The sequence below is a fragment of the Balaenoptera physalus genome (assembly GCF_965194825.1).
Source record: "Balaenoptera physalus genome assembly, chromosome: 3".
Classification (NCBI taxonomy): Eukaryota; Metazoa; Chordata; class Mammalia; order Artiodactyla; family Balaenopteridae; genus Balaenoptera; species Balaenoptera physalus.
This window is the reverse complement of record NC_138890.1, coordinates 61476054-61490442: the sequence shown is the minus strand read 5'-3', so window position 1 is coordinate 61490442 and position 14389 is coordinate 61476054. Positions and strand designations below refer to the sequence as shown.

The window sequence follows — 14389 nt, the reverse complement described above, 5'->3', positions numbered from 1 at the left end:
TTCCAGGCTGGACGTAAAGAAAGAAGTGATGCACTCAATTCTGCCATAGATAAAATGACCAAGAAGACCAGGGACTTGCGTAGGCAGGTAAGCTGGAAGAAGTGTTGATTGCTTTCCCAAGTTCTCAATTTTGTTGTTTTGGTTAAAATCCCAACAAATACTGGGCACATATTCTTTCTTGAGTTAACGGATGAATTTTCATAGAAAACTGACTTTGTTTTTTGCTAATAAGCTTCTAAATGGCTAATAAAATTTCTTGGGGACCTGGAATAATACAGTCCCACTGGAATGGACTGAATAAATTAGCTCTAGTGTGAAAAGGATGTTTAGGTAAGAAAATCAATTTAAAATGACTTGGGGATCTGTGAAAATACCCTGAAGGATCTTGTGATGTTAACTTACAAACAATAGAGACAGAAATAGAAGTTATTTATTTGACTTGCCCCATTCTGATTTTGATCCTTGATGGAAATGTGTTTCTAGTACAAATATGGTGGATATAGAGGTATTTGGGGCCGTCAGTTTTCTGAGTTAGTAAGTACAGAGGGTCTTTCTCTTCATTTAATGTTAAATAATCCCATTAACATTTTAGAATTAAATTGAGATTTAGTCTTTAAGAAAAAGTTGGATTGAATTTGTAAAACAGTGTATTAAGACTTAAAAAGAAGTTGTAATAGTAATACAAACAATCTCCTGACTTAGTGGAGAAACATTTTATTGTTCATGTCTGATATAAAGCAGAATTAAAGATGGAATGTGTCTATACATCTTCCTTTTGGTAAAGTAGTATCACAAATGGTTATAAAGATAACCTTTCCGTTTTAAGGCTCATAGTGTGCTCACCCTGTTCAGATAAACCAGAAAGTGCTTTTTTTCTCCCTTCTCAGTTTTATTTAGCCAATTAGGCTAATTATATATATATTTCAAGGCTATGTGCCAATTCAGTCTAGAGCTGTTTTCTGTTCAGTTTTTTATTATTCCTTTAAGATACAAGCTTTAGTTTTGTAATTCCCAAGAAAAAAAGGATTTTATTTTGAAAACTGAGATTCTGTTGCTGAAATGCTATAACCGTAGTGTAAGCTGTTACCTCCACAATTGTGTTTCCTGTGTTGCAGATTATATAACTGCATGGCTTACATGCGGGGACCTCATATAAGTGCAGCCAAACTGTCATAAGCTTCCGTTAGATTTAAAAGTGCCAGAGGAAAAAAGCAATCTAGCTTCTTGGTAGAAATAAAATCAAATTTTTACAATTTAATTACTAGCTCCGCAAAGCTGTCATGGACCATGTTTCAGATTCATTTCTGGAAACCAACGTTCCACTTTTAGTATTGATTGAAGCTGCAAAGAATGGAAATGAGAAAGAAGTTAAAGAATATGCCCAAGTTTTCCGTGAACATGCCAACAAATTAATTGAGGTAAGTGTATTAGCAGTTTTATTAATTATGTGTAACTTGGTGGACTGTGGTGATTTTTAACCACAGTATTTAATCAGCAGAAAAATTTAGGGGCTCATCTAATGTACAATATGTGTAAGATGAAAGTCTTTCATTATTAACGTCTATCCAAAACTACCATTTTGGTCAGTTTACATTAATTACATACATAATTAAATATAGGTAGTCTTTATCCTGGAAACTTAACATCTCCACTTAGTGTTAATGCAAATAAAGATAGATCATGACATGCTTAAACTCAGAAGACACTGTAGAAAGTAGTGGCTAGAAGCTGGAGCTTAGGAGTCATACTGCCTGGGCTTGCATCCTGGCAAATTACTGAACCCCTCTGAATTCCCATTTCTTACTGTAAAATGAAGATACTAATCATGCCTATCTAGGGATTATTTTGAGATCTCAAAGAGATGATGTATGTCAAGTGCTTAACCCTTTGCCTGAGACACAGACTTAGCTCCATCATCTTGTTTTAAAATTGTAGAAATTGGGAATTCCCAGGTGGTCCAGTGGTTAAGACTCTGCGCTTTCACTGCCGAGGGCGCAGGTTCAATCCCTGGTTGGGGAACTAAGGTCCCACAAGCCAGGTCACATGGCACAGCCAAAAAAAAAAAAATTGAAGAAACTGAGCCCTAATGTGCTGCTAATTAGATATGTTTGAACAGTAGACATCTGTACGTTAGTGGTTGGCTTTTTTGGCGACAAGAAGAAAGAGTGAGTTGCTATTTAATTTCCAGATAAGTTAGGCTTGCCTCCTACCTTTTGATTACTGAAATTATGTTACTGTTTAATTGATTTCATTATTACTTTATTTCAAAAATTTGACACACTGTAAGCATATACCCAACTTATTTAATTTTGTAACCCTAATGTAAAACATCTGATATTTGGAAGAGATATTCCGTAGACCATTTGGTAAGTTGGTCATTATGTAAGAACAGAAAATGGGCCTTTTATGTATAATGTGTTTCTTGTACATTTGGATTTATAGTGACATTAGGCCAGGTTAGTACCATAAAAATATTCTAAGGAAAACATCAGTTATCACATTAAATGTGTTACTAATTTTAAATCTAGTTTTCTTTGAACATTAATCGTTACTGTCATCTCAGTTAATTATGTGCAAAATACGTAGGTCAGTCTGCTATTCAAGTCACTGATTCTGGCATTTGGTTAGAAGACTTGCATTTTGTGTCTCCATTAAGCATAATCTTTTCACAGTAGTCATATGACTGCATGAGGTGTAACCTCCAAATGTACAAAGATTGTCTTCACAAAGATTGTCTTCAGGAAGCCAACCTCCTGTAAGTAACCTACATCTTAGAAAGCGTGCCTGTGAGGCAGGAAGCAAGAACACTGCCAGCCCATGGCCTTGGGTAACAGGTAGCAGTAATGGCATGGGAAAGGGCATCTGAAAGAGTATGGCAGGCTGAACCTCACAGGGCAGCCCTTTTCTGTTCTACAGCTGGAGGGCTCTTTATAAGGACCTGCCATACAGTCCTCAGCCTCTCCATCCAACAGAACTGACACTTGTTGAGCACCTGCTGTGTACCATGTATATGCAAATACAATGTACTTTCCACATTCTCAGGTAAGGAAACAGGCTTAGAGAGGTTAAGTAACTTGCATTCCTCCCACAATGAGGGCTGTGCCACTCAAGCCTACTGGCGTAGTGGATAGCCTTATGCCCAGTAAGAAGCACTAGATGGACCTGGTGGGTTTGGAGACCTTGCTCCAGGAACTTTGTCCATGCTTATACTTTTTATTTCATTCTGAACTAACCAAGGGCCCCTTAATGTTTAGATTTTGATAGTCCCTGTCACAACTCACTTCTGACTCCTTTCTCACCTCTCTCCCCTCTCCATGCCCTCCACCCCCATCATCCCACACACATAATATATGTGTATTAAATGACACATGGCTTTTCATTGCTCGAGGCATAACCAAAGGCCTTGTAGTATCATTCTGCAAACATTTAAATTACATTTATGGTAATAGAGATCCTAGGGTATATAATTGCATGTGTGCATGGAAAGGAAATGAATTTTTAAAGTGTTTGTTATAGAAGCCTCAAATTCCTGATTCAAGGCAGAACTTCATTCTTCAATGACAAGCCTTCTCCTCCCCACACTAGTACTTTTGTATTATAATGAAACACTGAATTAGTGAGAGACTTGTTTTAAGCAAAGGTAAAATACTTTATTGTGATTATTTTGTTAATCTCCTGACATCTTCCTTTCTTTTTATTAGTTCCCCCTCTTAAGTGGAGTAAATTTCTGCAGGCCAACTTCGGTTTTAGAGGCCATTTGCCATTTTTCCTGGGGTTTAGGGGGCGTAAGGGTGCTATGTGAAAGATGGGAAGGGCTGGTGGTGATAGGCCTCTGGCAGGAAAGGAAGGGCTCAGATTCTGCAGCCACTGAGAATTCTGCCAGATATGTTTGTCCTCCTAAAATATTGAAACACAATTCTGTCACTAACCACCTGGAATTAGCACAGACCCCACAGGTAAAGGGCATAATTTCCAGTAAGACTGCCCTCACTGTAGGTGCCAGCTGCAAGTTAGGGGAGGCCCCAGCCCACCTGTACTTCTGACCCAACTGTCTACAAATTCAAGGGTTCCCATGACCTCTCATCCCTTCTTCACAAGACTGCCCTCATTTCAAATGCCAGCTGCAAGTTTGAGGGTCCCCAGTCCACCTGCTCTTCTGATCAACTAGCTACAAATTTGGAGGGTTTCCGTGGCCCACTTCAGGTTCAGTAATTTGACAGGACAACTCATAGAGTTCAGGAGAGTGCTATCCTTATGACTGCATTTTATTGTAAAGGATACAAATCAGGTCCATCCAAATGAAGAGACACATAGGGTAAAGTGTGGGAAGGTCTCAAAGACAGAGTTTCCTGTCCTGTCCCCGTGGATCAGGGTATGTCACTCTCCTGGCACATTGATGGTTCAGCCAGGAAACTCCACTGAGTTTCAGCATCCAGAGTTTTTACTGAGATTTCATTACGTAGGTATGACTGATAGAATCCCTTCCTTCCGTGGACCTTGGTTTTTCCTGAAAGCCCCCATCCTCTAATCACATGGTTGGCATGGTGGCCTCCCCATCCTCAGTCATCTCATTAGTCTAACATATATAGGGGCTCACCTGGAGTTACCTCGTTAGCATAAATGATGAATAAGAAAGACACTCCTGTCACTCCTGAAATCTCTCAAGGATTTGGAAGTTTCCTCCCAGGAATCCAGTGCAAAGACCAGACATTTTTTTATTATACAACACCTCCCCATCTTGCAGGAACGTGGAGGGCATGGTTTTCGGGTAGCTTGCTACCCAGCCATGAACACCACATGGAAGAGGTAAGACAGGGCAGGTTTGTTTCCTACAGCTTTATGTAGATCCTGTTTGTGGCCATTTACCCAGTGATTTACCACTTGTTTTATCTGGTGTTCCTTGCATTGTTTGGTTTTACTTTTCCCTGGAGGGTCACCCGTTAGGAGCCCAGTTTTCTGATTGAGTCCATCTCTTCTCTCCGAAGTGAATGGTTCTTTCTCATAGAATCGTTGGTTCTCCCTCTGGTGTATAAACCCGCTTCTGTTTAATATCCGTGTATTGACACTTACCTTTCTTAGACTCATTCTGTAGTGGGAAACTCCCTCCTTCCAGAGGCAGCACCTTCCACTGGTGGATTCTCTGGTTGTTAGGAAAGGGGAGCCACAGTCTCCTTCTCTGGAACACTCCCTGTCCATCTTTTTACTGCTGCACACAAATGAATTGAGAGGAGCTATAGGTGAAAATAGACACCTGATTTCAAAGATGTGGCATGGAAAAAGAATGTAAAAGATTTCATTATCTTTTTTATTGATTACATGTTGAAATATATTATCTTGAGATTAAATATTATTTTTTCTAATCTCACCTCTTAATGTGGCTCACATTGTATTCCTGTTGGACAGCACTAGTCTAGCTGATTTCCTCAGGCCTTTGAGAGGCTCTCTTCATTTTGCCTCTTCTCTGAATGCTCGCCACTTAAGTGCCAGTCCTTATTGAACACCTGCTGCAAGAGCGGGCGGATGGAGATAGAGCAGCCAAAGCTTCCATTGGCTTTTGGGCAGTGACCTCACAGTCAGTCAGCTCCAGGATTTTGCTTCCAGAGGTGCTGCTGCTCAATTCCATCTTCTCCATCCTGGTCTGTGTGGGTGCAGTTGGTTGTTTGGCTCTCTCTGTTTTGACACTCATCCAGTATAAACTTCTTAGATTCAGTCTAGTGTTCTGTCCTGTCAGGACTATTGCTGGCATTGCTCTTCATATTATTGACAGCCCCTTCCAAACTTGTATCATTTCTTTCTTTTTTAAAAAATAAGCATGTCTTTTCTCCTTTTATCTAATATGTTTATAAAATACTAAGACAACCCATAGGATAGAACCTTTCTTTCAGCTTGCCACTAGAAATCATTGTGTTGATTGTACAGTTCTTTGTATATAGTTAGCCGTTCAGCCAGTTACAAATTCCTTAATTTTTGTCTTGATCTCTGTCCCTGCCCACCCCGGCCAAATAAAATAGTGTAAAAAGGTTATGCTATAATTTGGGTTGTCATGTAAAGTTGCTTCAAATGTATTAATAGTTTCTGAGTAGTATTAGGGATAGCATCCGCAGAGAAATGGGAATCTTATGGTACCTTCTCTGTATACCACATTATGGAAATACAAGATTAGCTTGAAGAATAAAAACCACATACTGACTCGTGAGGTTTTATGAGCAGAAGTGAATTTCTCCAGCCCCTCTGTGTTGGCATAGTGTTTGGAAGGCTGTGTGGTGCCTGCTGCCTGTTGGATCCTTATTAAATGACTGTGATTTTACTTGGGAAAGCAAATAACAGAGTGTTTGCTGTGTGGCTGCTCTTATTTTCTCAGGGTCTGACTATGACCTCTGACTGCCTCACACTACAGTTGTCAGTGGGATCTGTTACCTCCCCACATGGTATTGAATCCCCTTTTCTTATGTGAAGGGTACATAGAGGTTGTGCGTCTCAAGGCCAGTGAGTAGGGGAGCAGGAGCTGAGGGTCAGTATTGATGAGCTGGTGGCCCTTCTGTTCACCATTTTCTTCTGTTCTGGAATATAGCACTGAGGGCTTTTCTTTCATGTTTATGAAAGGGCATGGCCATGCTTCAAGGTAACGATAACACCTTTTATACTTGACTCTTTCTCCCATATCAAGTTAATGATTTCTTTATGTTGCTTGTCAGTTTAGTGTATTGAGGTGAAAAATTTATTTTCTGTCAGAAATATTAACCTTTTTGTCAATAATGCAACACCCATGTGTCCTTTTTAATTGCTTCATTCTTTGCCTACCTCCTTTGCTGTGAGTAGCTTAATAGCTAAAGAGCAATCAGTTTTCCCTTTTTAATTTTGCTGTCTTGTGGTTCCTTTTTCAATTTCATGAATTGAAAGTGAAATAGGAAAAATACAATTCATGAAATCTTGCCTGTAAAAACTGTCTATCATTTAGTATCCCTTTCCCCTCAGCCCGAGACACTGTACAATAAGATAGTATTTTGTTCATTGCCTTGTGAATTAAGAACCAAAAAGTAAATGTAACTGGTATGATTTTGAGCTGGATTATCATTACTTGCTATGCCCCCACCACCATCACCACCCCAGGACCAAGTATTTCCCATTATCCAGGACTTCATAGGGTGTGGCTTTATTGGCTTGAAATGCGTATTTTAACTGCAAATTGAATGATCTGCATTATAACTTTTATTCTGTGTTGTGTTTATAATATGCAGTAAAGTGACCTTGAAGAAACCTCTGTAAGGGGCATTTGAATTAAACACTGACCTTATACGATCTGCCTGTGACATCTTGGATATTTTCTCAGTACCTCTGTACAATACTATAGGTTGAAGTTCTTGCAAATGGCACATCAAATGAAGCTTCAGTTTTCCAGGACTGTAGGATGTTTGCATGAAAGCAGTTGGGTATTCTTAGGGAAGAATGCTGACCTTGGAACCAAGAAGAATTTCCTGAGCATGTTGAGCTTGGTTTTCTCACATTTTCAAGGGTGTGTAATTTCCCATGCATGGGGTTGTGTCAGACCAAAGTGTCTTCCCTGTACTATTTTAACACCCTAACACCAAGCTTTTTTGGCTGAACTTAACCACCTAGTCAAATTTTGGGATGGTCAGGTGAAGGCGATGGATGTATCTTGTTCTCAAGGAGCATTGAGATTCTTTTCTCTTGGAGTGTTGGCAGGAACAATTAAGGAAGCACTCTGCCCATCTCTGGCCCTGCTTCAGAAAAGAGTGTAGGCCCTCCTATTGCCTCACCAGTAGAGCTGATGGACTAGTGTTTAGACAGGCACCCTTCCTAGCTTTATTGACAGATTATTCAGGAGACTAGACAGAAATAGGGAACTTTTTAAGTGATCAGTATAATATGTAAATGGAAGTGATGACAATATCACCTGGGTGGTTATCTACACATGAAAGCCTTTTTAAAAATATCAAATAGCCAAGCTGTTTAAAATAGTTTATGATGTTTTAGTAAATTCACAATTTCTAATCCTGTTACTAGAGATACTTATATCCTGCCTCTTCCTAAAATTAGATTTGGCATGGCTTATTTTGAACAAAAACATGTAAGATAAAATAAGGTAGATGTAGAAAATCAGGATGTAGGAGAGAAATAATACACAATTACGAGCTATAATTGCCATGCTTGAGTTTGGTTGTGGCACTGCACTTCCTGGTAGCATGGAGGAAAGGAAGACACACAATCAGTTGTGTATTGTCTTTAGAATGGAAGAAGTATGCCCATTTTTTCATGGGAAATAAGCCTATCGTAAAATGTTAAAAAAATTCCTTACTTGGGACTTTTACATAAGGGGCAGTGAATGATTTAATACATAGGGTCCTCAACATGTTAATAATAAATGTAGTGACAAAGTCCACATGATTTTTTTTTCTTGTAAATTCCCTCTAAAATGGCAAGGTCATAACATTCAGTTGACGCTGAGTTGAGTTCCAAAGAGCTGTGATGAGGAGCTAACCCCGCATGTGGCCTTCAGCCTCCCAGTAACAATATTAGGAGAACTGAGGGCTGTGAGTCTGTGAGTCCAGTGCTTCCTCCTGATCATCCCAGTGTAGCTTTCTTTCTTTTTTAAAATAATGTTCAACCTTCCTGTTTCTTTGTGTTTTAAATGTATCCTGTAAAGAGCATATGTTTAGTTATTGTTATTCAGGTTAGCAGGGTTTTTTTTCCTGTTAATTAGGGAGTTTTGTACACACACATTTATTATCATTATAACATGTGGATTCATTCTTACCATTGCATTTTTGTTCTCTCTTTCCCCTTCTTAACCCACTGCTTCCATTCCTCCTCCTCTATTTCTAACTCTCCTTCCCTCTTTTGGATTGATTGAGTCCTCCCACTTCCTTCTATTCCCCACCCCCCCTTCTCATTTGGAAATCATACACTCCATTTTATTTGTAGCAACTCTGGATATTTTAAGCATGCATGTTTAATTCAGAGGTTGAGGTTAAGTAGTATCTTTTCCTCCTTCTGAAACAATATGAGAATCTTAGAATGCCTTGACTTTAGTTATTCTCTAGCTTAGATATTATTGTTGTACAGTATTTTGGTTCTCTTAATTTTTAGCCCCATGAGTTAGACACTGTTGGTATTGCTTTATTCACTTATTTCAACTTTTACATAAAATTTACCTGATACCATATTTTCATTGCTTCCATTTCTTCTTGTATATTAAACCTTCCTTCTGGGATTGCTTCCTTTTTTCTGAAGCATCTTTATTAAACACCTTTAGTTGAGGCAGGAAAGATCTGTCTGGAGTAAATGCTCTGAGATTGGTTTTGGCTTTGTTTTGTCTTAGTGTCTTTATTTTGGCTTAATTCTTGAAAAAATAATTTTATTGGATGTATAGTCCTAGGATGATTCCCCCCCCCACTCCTCTCTTCAGGGATTTGAAAATATTGTTACCCTATCTCTGGCTTCCATTGTTGCTGCTGAGAAATCAGCAGTCAGTCTCACTGAGCTTTCTTTGTAGATAATTTGTATTTACTTTCTGGCTGTTTTTAAAATCACCTTTGTTCTAAAGCTTCACTTCAGTGTTTCAGGGTGTAGATTTCCTTTTATTTACTCTGCTTAGAATTTATCTTCCCAGATCTGAAAGTTGTTTCATCCATGCTGAAAATTTTCAGCTGTTACCTCTTTCAGTATTGCCTCTTTTGCATTCCCCCTGTCTTCCCTTCTGAAATCCTCATAGTTGAATAATAGACCTCAATTTATCTTTCATGTCTCTTAATTCCTTTTATGGTTTCCATGTCATGAAAATGTCTTGGTTTTCCTGAATAATTTCTTCAGTTTGACTTTCCAGGTTAGTAATTCTCTTTTCAGCAGTGTCTAGTCGATATTATTTTAAATTTCTAGAAATGGTAGACATTATTACTTTTCTCTTAAAGTTCTATTTTGATCCTTCTCAAATCTGCCTAGTTATTTTTGAGTGTGTTTTTCCCTTTCTATACTTTGTATACTTTCTGTTATCTCTGTTAATGTAAAAAAACATATTTCTTAATACTCCACTTTTGATCATTTAAGTATCTGCAAGTCATGGATCTGATTATACAGTTCTTTTGCTTCCTTTTGCTCAAGATGCCTTATTTCCTTATGTACTTCCTGTATTTTTTATTGTGGGTTCACATTCCTGGTATTTCGTATTTGGGAATTCTTTGAGGCCTGGGTTTAGATTACCTTCCATCAGAGAAAATTTCCATTTATATTTACTTCTGCCAGTTGCTTACAGAGACTACTAATACATGACCTCCTAAACCTAAAAGTTTTGGGGGCCAGATAAATAATATTTCTATACTTAAACCCCTGAGGAGGGCCAGCCTTTGGTTAGAATTTACAGGAGAGACCTTTTTTTTTTTCTCCTCCTTGAGGGAGTGATTAGGGCTTACACTGGCAAGTATCCTACTGTTTTGCTCTTCATGTTGACTTTTCTCTTAATTCACTCTTTCACTTAGGATGTTGCCTTTTGGCCGTCCTAGCTCTGTGCAGATTCTCTCATCTAAGGCATCTGCCTTATGAGACCCATTAAAAACCCAAGTTCTGACCACAGAATGGCACACATACTCCCCTTCATAAACAGTTTTCAGTGCTTGCTTACCTCTCTGAATTTCTGCTTTCTCATTTCTAGCCTCTGCTAATTTCCCTTAATTACTCACCTGCTTACCCTACATTTTTTTTTTTTAACGGCATGATTGAGGTATAATTTATATACCATAAAACTCACCCACTTTAAGTGTACAATTCAATGGTTTTTACTAAGTTTACAGAACTATGCAGTCATCATCACAGTCCAGTTTGGAAGTTTTCTATCACCCATGTGTGCTTCACTTTTTGGTTAGCTATCTTGTTCCTCCTAATAAGATAGCCAACACCCGTCCCTGGAAATTGGAAAGTTGGAAGCTTGACCTCTGTTCCATCATCATTTCTTCTGTGGGTTTGGAAGTAATTGTTAGAAATTTCTTGAGTGGTTCTGAAATTTATATGATGTGCATTTGGGACTTCTCTCTTCATATATGACAAGTTTGGAAAAGTTGATTTATTATTTGGATTTTTTGAGAGTACAGAGAGCTTAACCATTGTAAAGAAGAAAACTTAGGTGGTAGCTTGACCCAAGATCACATGGCAAGTGATGTAGATTTTGAGCTTCAACTTTACAGCATGCTACTCAGGTCGTGGTGTCACTACTTAGACTTAAAAGCTCCCTGTTCCACAATTCTTGTCACTTGTTTCACCTCCACAACAGGTATAGGCTACTATGAGAGTAGGTCATTAATTTATTACCAAGAACAAAAACAAATCTCTTCTTGTCGTCCTGCAAAGGTTCCAGGGTAAGGGGCAGTGGGAAACAACTTAAAGTGTTTGACTTAAACAAATTTTAAATTTATTTAAAGTCATCAACACATGTATAACAGAGGAAAATTTGTCATAATGGTATATTTTTCCCCCTTATAACCTTGTTTCATACATTTTATTTAAGTAAAGAAATTCTAGAGCTTTCCTAAATGTCTGAAAAGTTGTCTTTCCTGTCATGTACAGATGTCATATTTGTTGATTTGACACAGCCTGGCTGTGACAATTTTTTCCTGCACAGCACAGATTATTACTGGGCTACTCCTAAAACCAGCTAAAGCCCAGGGCTGTTTTTTGGTTTTTTTAAATCAGGGAGTTGAAAGTTTTCTGAAATGTTGTGTTCTTCTACAGGGTCCAAAGTTAAATGGGATAGGCAGAAGTAGTGCAAAAGAGGGCTCGTGATTCCAAAGCTGGTAGTCATAGTGTCAATCTTAGCCCACCTCTTAGATTAGCGGGAATCTAAGATGTTTAAATTGTTAATACACAAATTACTGTGGTAGCAAAGATATAAAAATTTATTCCCAGAGCAAATTAGAGATGTTGCTCATCACTCTTCAAAGTCTCAGCTCTGCTAGGTTCTCTGGAAGTTAGCTGCTCTGAGTATTTTTGATTCAAACTTCAGAAACTTCTTCAGTCTACTTAGCTGCTATCCCAGATTTCTCGAGCCCCACAAAGAGGTATTTAGGAAGCCCCTTCCCTCATTCCCAGCTTTCACGGCAGTCAAGCCTGGCACTAGTATATGAGGTTAGCTTCTCAGAGAGCTGTGGTCGAGATGTTGCATTTGCACATTTGTCATTGTTAGAAGTGAGTGGCGCTTTCCCTGGAGGGTGAATTGAAGCTCATTCATCTGGAGAAGACTGTCAGTGACAGGCGCCCGCTTCCTCCTCCCAGGGCAGGCGGGGTGGCCTCCTGAAACAGGCAGTGTACTCTTACAGAACATTAAAGTAATGTTTTTAATATAAAGAAGAAGTCTTCCTAAGTCTTGTTAGGATTTGTATCAGGAAACAGGAAAGATGGTGTACAGAAGTCAGCCATTTCAGCCTTTCGCCACACACCATCTCGTGTGTCTGATCTGTAGTAGATAATACTTATTGTAATCCTTTGCTTCTTAATTTAATTATTTTTTTCTGAGTTTTACAGATTCATAAAATTGGGAGAATATAAAATTGTACTAGTAGTGGCTAGAGAGTGGAAGGCAGAAACAGTGACAGACCTTCCTGAATCTAACATTTGACTGGCCTCCGAAAATGGTGGGCATGGGGTGGGACTAGGGATCTTTGTTAGTCCCAAATTGCTAATTCAGTCATCAACCTCAAATTTTATATTTGGTTTCAAAATGCCTTGTTGAAAGACAGTGAAGCAGTAGAAGCTGTGGCTTCATGAACACGTCTAATTTAAGCTTACTCCTTCAGTAGAGCACCATAAAACGTACATTTGAGGGATAATGTTTGTAAAAGTTTTATGTTCTACAGAATTTAGCTTAGGTCATATTTTGTAGCACTTTTAAAGGAAACAAATAGAAATCAACAATCATCTCTATAGACTGTCGTCATGAATAGAAGTGCCTCTTTGCTCAGGTCCAGTTGGCACTGGAAAGTGGAATTGTAACGTTCAGGGAGTATAAATCTTACTTCTTTTGTGTGATTTTGAAGGCCCCTACCCATTAAAGATCTGACTTAATTTTCTTTTTCCGTACATTTTTATGTTTAAGTTGCATATTAGTTCTTTTGTTTCTCCTTGTGATTAGACATTGCAGGATTGTGCTAGTTCGCAGTCTTACAGAAAGCTAATAATCCCTGACTGTAACACTGCGAACAACAGTAATGGTATATAATTTTTCTTGTGCCTTTATGTGCTTAACTTGGGTGGAGGAGTGAAAATCAAAGGTAATTGCCATTGCCCTTGTTTACTCTGGCATTTAAAATTCTCAGAAAGTGCCTCTGATATTCAACTGCCTATGCCTCTATCATTCATAACTCAGTTTGCACCTGGGGTAAGATATGTCTCAGCACTGTGTATTCAGTTGGTCCTCGGTATTGCTAACGGAATTGGCAAGCCTGTTTATTTAGAAACATTGGTAAGTGATCACAGCCCTAGCAGCCGCTACAGAACAACATTCTCAGCACAGCCAGAGCTTCAGCAGAAGTATGATACAACTTGGAAGGATTGTTTCTGGCTACATGAGTAGTGTCATTGAGGCAGCTGGATGGCAAGGTAAAGATTTTAGTTCAAATGAAATAGCGTCATTCAGGAAACAGTCCAGCTGTCAGTGCTTTTGAGAAACCAGTTAAAAGACAGTTTTGCTCTTAACTATGGGATATCATCTCTGTTTCTTCTTCCATTTCTGATGAGGATGGCCTTGGGTCCATCTTGATGTGTTAATGCTGTTTTTTTAATTTGAAAAATAGCCTTGCGTTCAAATAAAACTCATCTTGGCTTAAAGTAAGCGTCCATTCACCTGTCAAATGAGAACAGCAGCTTAGAATTTCGATTTCCTTCCTTCAAGAACAGCTGCAAAGTACATTTTTATTTGAGGGTACCAGTGATTCTTTGGTGCCCTTGGTTCCTTAGTTTTTCTCACGTCTCACACCAGGAGACCCTCTTTCTAAAGTTGCTGTTCAGGCAGATTAGAGCCCATGTAAAGCCGGTGAGTTACAAGCCCTAGGATCTTTCAGGGTTCTGCCACTAGCTTACAGTGTGACCTGTGTTATGAGTTTAATTTCCTTAGCACAGAGCTAAAAAATTTGTCCTCCTAAGCAGGTAATCAATCTGTGAGAAGTAAAACACCTTTGGTGCTTTTGTCATTTGTTCTGTAAAGGTCAGGGATGGGGTAGGTGTACATTTGTTTTTCTTTGCAGTTAAAAGAGAAAAATCTTCAAAGGTCTTTTTTATCTTTTCTTCTAGGTTGCCAACTTGGCCTGTTCCATCTCAAACAATGAAGAAGGTGTAAAGCTTGTTCGAATGTCTGCAAGCCAGCTAGAAGCCCTCTGTCCTCAGGTAA

General features: G+C 38.8%; 1 protein-coding gene across 1 annotated transcript in view; it reads left to right on the top strand.

The window, feature by feature from the left end:
- CTNNA1 (catenin alpha 1) overlaps positions 1 to 14389 on the top strand; it is a 186322-nt gene that overhangs the window by 138128 nt on the left and 33805 nt on the right. Inside the window, exons 8-10 of the mRNA XM_082454580.1 lie at positions 7 to 87; positions 1266 to 1418; positions 14293 to 14385. Coding sequence (XP_082310706.1) covers positions 7 to 87; positions 1266 to 1418; positions 14293 to 14385 — 327 coding nt within the window. The remainder of the gene's footprint in view (positions 1 to 6; positions 88 to 1265; positions 1419 to 14292; positions 14386 to 14389) is intronic.